At 40.6% G+C, this 4954-nt stretch overlaps 1 protein-coding gene across 1 annotated transcript; it reads right to left on the reverse strand.

Moving 5' to 3' along the window:
* Window positions 1-356: 356 nt before the first annotated feature.
* Window positions 357-4196, reverse strand: FAM103A1 (family with sequence similarity 103, member A1). The gene is made up of 3 exons (XM_009330913.1): window positions 3980-4196; window positions 3126-3300; window positions 357-1503 (listed from the first exon to the last, which is right to left on the reverse strand). Exons 2-3 carry the CDS (start codon window positions 3290-3292, stop codon window positions 1314-1316), a joined length of 357 nt encoding a protein of 118 aa, XP_009329188.1. The 5' UTR covers window positions 3293-3300; window positions 3980-4196; the 3' UTR covers window positions 357-1313.
* Window positions 4197-4954: the final 758 nt, after the last annotated feature.

A 4954-nucleotide genomic window follows, 5' to 3' on the forward strand; every position in this document is an offset into this window, starting at 1 on the left:
ATGACTCGTTACAACAGTCAGCGTGGATGGTTCGGTGTTTCCGTGCAGCAGCTGAAGAAAGTGCCAAGTACAAAGAACTGCGCTGCCTTCCCGATACAAACTAACTTATCACGTAAATGGTGAAACAGAGAACTTTGACCCTATTATGGTAGAATGTAAGATAGCGGATTAACACTCCAGACTTCTAATTAATCACAATGTGTCTCATCCTCTTGGTAGCAGCTGAGTGGGCCGTTCTAACCCAAACCAACAGCTGTCCAGTACTAACGCTTACCTGCTAGTACTGCTTCTTGTACAGCTCTCGGCATAGATGAGTGTTGCAATTCCGAATGTTTCCAAAATATTCAGAAACGCCCTTACACGTGAACTGTGCTTTTATTGTCTGAATACTTAAAAAACCCACACAACTTAAATTCTAGGAACTGAATAACACTCCGCACTGCTCGTGCTATTTTCTCATGCAAAGAAGTACAGAACAGTACTGATTATGGTTCCTTTCTTCTATAACACGCACAAAGTATTTCATACGAACTAATTACAATTATCATCAAAATTTTACAGCTTTACTGAAATGGGAATTCCAAAATTTGTTATGCACATACCAAATTTATTTTAAGATGATACAAATTAATCTAAGTCTGGTATCACTTCTCAGGTAAAACTTGTATATCGCTGAACTACTAAAATAAGAAGATACATATTTAAACTACTTAATTTTTATTCCAACTTTTAGACCGTGTTTTAAGAGGAGTACTGCAAAGAAACTTAAGCCATTGAGTCAACAGACACTATGCTGACCCCATAGAATATTTCTGTAATAGCATCTCTCTTCTCAGTTTTAAGGCATCTGAAATTCAAACCAAACTGAGCTTTTCTCACTATCGAAAGCCAAACTAAGAAATTCTCTCCAGAGAAAGACACAGTATGTCACTTTCAAAAAGAACTACCTCAAGGCAGTGTGCCACTGCTACAGGCTGCACACAAACCACGGCTATTTTCCCCTGACCCATTGAGTTTTCTAAAATGTAACAGAGAGAAATCTCAGTGAAGAAAAGCAGCATGCTAGTATGTATTCAGACAAAAGAATGAGATAGAAATCTAATCTAAGATCTACGGACTCTAAACAAACTCTGTATAATACGCTTTTATTATTCATAAAAGGTATTCCCTTTTTCAATTCACACTACAGATAAACAGCAATGGACTGTAATACTGATCCTTCAGTTATCTATAAAACTGTGGAAAAATAAGAAAACTGAAGTCTAACGGAATCTGTTACATAGCGTTACTGGACTTTCAAACCACAAGAATCATCAGTAGGGATGGTAACGAGGCCCTGGGTTGTAGGAGTTGTAGCCATATTGTCCGTAGTGGGAGGAGTACGATTGTCCTTGTCTGTGCTGCTGGTAGTTATTACCCCAACCTCTTTCTGGCCTCTGATTAGATCTATAGTCACCTTGCCAGTTGTATCTGTCCCCTCTAAAGTATCTACCATCTTGAAACCTGCAATGAAAAGAAATGTCAAAGATTCACACAAATCGTGAGTTTTTACAGATGAACGATAACGAACTCTTAGTTTTACAGTTTTCATGAAAACTGTCATGTAACTGCTTATACACTCAATTACTTACCTGTTTTTACGACAAACTGATGAAAACGTATCTACAGTCATCTGAGATCGTTCATTAATTTCTTACTACTACCCACACACTATTCGCTAAGCGATGGAAGGACAGTCTGTTTCCTAACGCACGGTATTCACAGGCATTAGGTGAACTGCTGGAACTTTGAACAGAGACTCAAACAGACCATATATCTAAAAAACAACCAGAAGATACTTCCGTAGCTGTGTCAAAGCCAGGTTCAATCTAGTAGCTTCACGGTTGAAAGCTGTGGCAAAGCAGGCTTAAGTACAGTTTAGCTACCTGACAGCATAGAATCCTGGAATTTGCGTATTCCCTAAAATACGTACTATACCGCTGCTTCATGGTCTCTTGTAGATACCCATACTCAAGAGAGTGTATCTTCTCAGTGGTATTTAGCCCTTGTTCAGTCTAAATTTTGGCTTTTCAGCTGTATCTCGATTCCTATCAACACCTGAGCTGCCCCACAGTCATTTCTTTGTATATCTCAGTGGTGTGGTGTAGACGAACAACATTTACCTGAGGTTCACTTTGTGACCAGAGCGTAGAGGTAAGAGTTCATTAGTTCAAAGGACCACAAAGTTTTGTAAGAACATCTACTTAAACAATCACCTTTTTTTTAAATCTATAGAAAGTGATTCTGTGTTTAACTTAATGACAAGCTTCTAGGGTGAGAAAAAGTTAGAATGTTGTCCTTCTTTTCTTCAGATAAGGCACAAATCCTATTTAGATATTTAGCTAAGAAGTCTTCTCAATTGTTAGTTGGACTGGAGTTGAACTACTTTATATTAGAGGCTGATGTTAGTATTACCAAACATACTATATGCTGTAATCGTCATTTTTCAGTCACAGAAAAATCAGATGTTACTGTCTAGAATTCAGTAAAGAGCTGCGATTACATCCTGAAGAAATAATTCAAAATATTTTGCAGTAGGCAGGTAACACTGACTTGCTACACAGATTGGATGATGGATTTTACAGTCATTTCTACTAGATAAAAGAAATACAGGCTAATCTAACAAAGTACAGCAAATATTTAGGTTACAAATGAAAAGTTTTTCTGGACAGCTAGCAACAGATAATCACACTATTAGCCTGTTCCTTCACGTTATTATCCAACAGAAGATAGGCTGCTTAGTTTTGCAGAACTCTCCCCTCTGGAAAAATATTCCTGGCTGAGCAGTAACAAACCCCAGGGCAATGGGTTCGGTGGTTCCAGCTCATTCCTTACTAAAAAGCAAATTACTTTATACTTGTATACACAATGCAAAAAACTTTGACTATCAATACAGAGAAAATGCAAAACCTCATTACTTTTCAGAGAAGACTGTTTCTCTTAAACATAGTTACCTATGAAGTAACAAGAAGATACTTCTGCTAATAAAACACATTCCTATCTTGCCTCTGAAATAAATGATCATTTAACTATATATTTGTGAAACTACCAAGATTTAAAAAAAAAAAAAAAAAAGAAATCAGTACCGATCTCTGTTTCTCTGGTTGCCACCAGATCTGTTTCTCCATTCTTCAACTATAGGAGGGGGATCTGCAGGGCGTTTCAGATATTCTTGGTATTCTTCATCATCCGACGTGAATCGATGAGCAAACATCTTTTCATAGTTCAGGGGCATGTCAGCCAAGGAAGTCATTCTGAAAACTTGAAACATAAACACAATAAAAGTGGCTTTAGCAATGTATGAAGACTCTTACTGTAATAGCTACCAAAATCCACTTAGGGCAAATGAAGGACAATGAAAAGTTACATTCAGATTAACACAGCAGTTAAGTTTTGGGCAGACAGCATAGATGACTGGCTCTCAAGTCTGATGATCTAAGACGGTAAATAACTCCTCTGAATAGGTTCTCTCTGGATTGGAAAGCAATTCCAATTGCACGTGCAGTCTTTGGACATCTATACTGGATATGCAGACACTGATCTGTCTAAACACTGGGGGTGGTTTTAAGGGACTCCATCCAGACAGGGGAAATTCAACTCAGATTAATACCTAATATAGTCAGCCATTACACAGCAGCATCTTTGAATCAATTTTGATAGACCTAGATTAGATGAGCTAATAGAAAGATACAGGACATTTCTGAGGGTTACTAATAGAAAAAAGTATTTCTTCAGAATGTACTCCCAATCTACTCCTAATCCATTTTTGACAAGAAAAACATTACTACAATCAACTTGAAAAGTTTGCTAAGGTAGAATATCATGCAAAGCCTACAGATACACATAGCCAGCAAAGCAAAATAATCAGATTTATTCACAATAATTTGTGTTGATAACTCAATTCAGGGAAAGGACAGCACCTAAGAGGATGTTAAATTACCTCATAATATGCCTCTCTGATGGAGTTTGTGTTTAAGGCCTTAGTTTCCTTATTTACTTGGCTATATACGCATTTGCCCTTCAGATGTTGGTGCTATCTAGTACTGTCCATTAGTAAAAGTCTGGCCCTAATAGCAGATGCTGAGAAAGGCTCTACGCCTACTGTTTTAACAAGCCCTGGGTAATTTAGAGCATTAAAGGTCTTTGCCTCTAGACTTCTAGATTAAGCTCTTCTGCTGTCTCCTGAAGATTTGCAGGCAGGCACCTTGCAAACTGGTGGGAAGGAAGGAGGAGACAGGTTTCTTCTGGACCCTGAGAGCTAAAACATATATCCTTAATGAGCAAGCTCAATTCTTCTCCATGCTGTACCCACAAGCAGCTTGAGACTAGGGTAAGTGGGATGTTTATGGGGAATACAGCACAGTACTCTTTCTGTAGACTGAACTCCCCTTCTGTCAGCTTCAGAAAGTTCAGTGTCTGGTGATGTCCAGAGCCCATCTGGAGATGGGCCTTCCCCCTTCCACCTAACGACGCAGCGTAAGTCTCTCTGAAGCGGGTGTAGGAGTTATTCCTGCAGGATGTCCAGCGACTTCATCCTCCTTTTTTGCAGCGAGCTAACCTCGTTAGTTTTTACTATGAGCCATCTCCAAGGAACTTCGCTCCTTAGGGGCTATCACAGTCGGGGCGGGGGGTAACACTGCCCTGGGGACCCACTACGGCCCTCTCCGGAGAGCAGTGGGAGCTGCTCTCCTCACCATTAATAGTTTTAGTACCAGTGTTCGTCCTGCGGGGGCCGGTAACGGGGGAGACCCGTCACCTTCCTCCGCCCAAGGCCAAACACTGCCTTGAGCCACGGACGGGGCTCACTCCCCTCAGGAGGGCTCGCGCCGGAGCCATCTTCCCCTCACGGCGGGTCGGGCCGGGGCCCTGCCCCCTCACAGCGCGGGGGCCGCACCGCTGGCGCCTCCGGCCGGAG

The sequence above is a fragment of the Pygoscelis adeliae genome, unplaced genomic scaffold (assembly GCF_000699105.1).
Source record: "Pygoscelis adeliae isolate BGI_AS28 unplaced genomic scaffold, ASM69910v1 Scaffold318, whole genome shotgun sequence".
Taxonomy (NCBI): Eukaryota; Metazoa; Chordata; class Aves; order Sphenisciformes; family Spheniscidae; genus Pygoscelis; species Pygoscelis adeliae.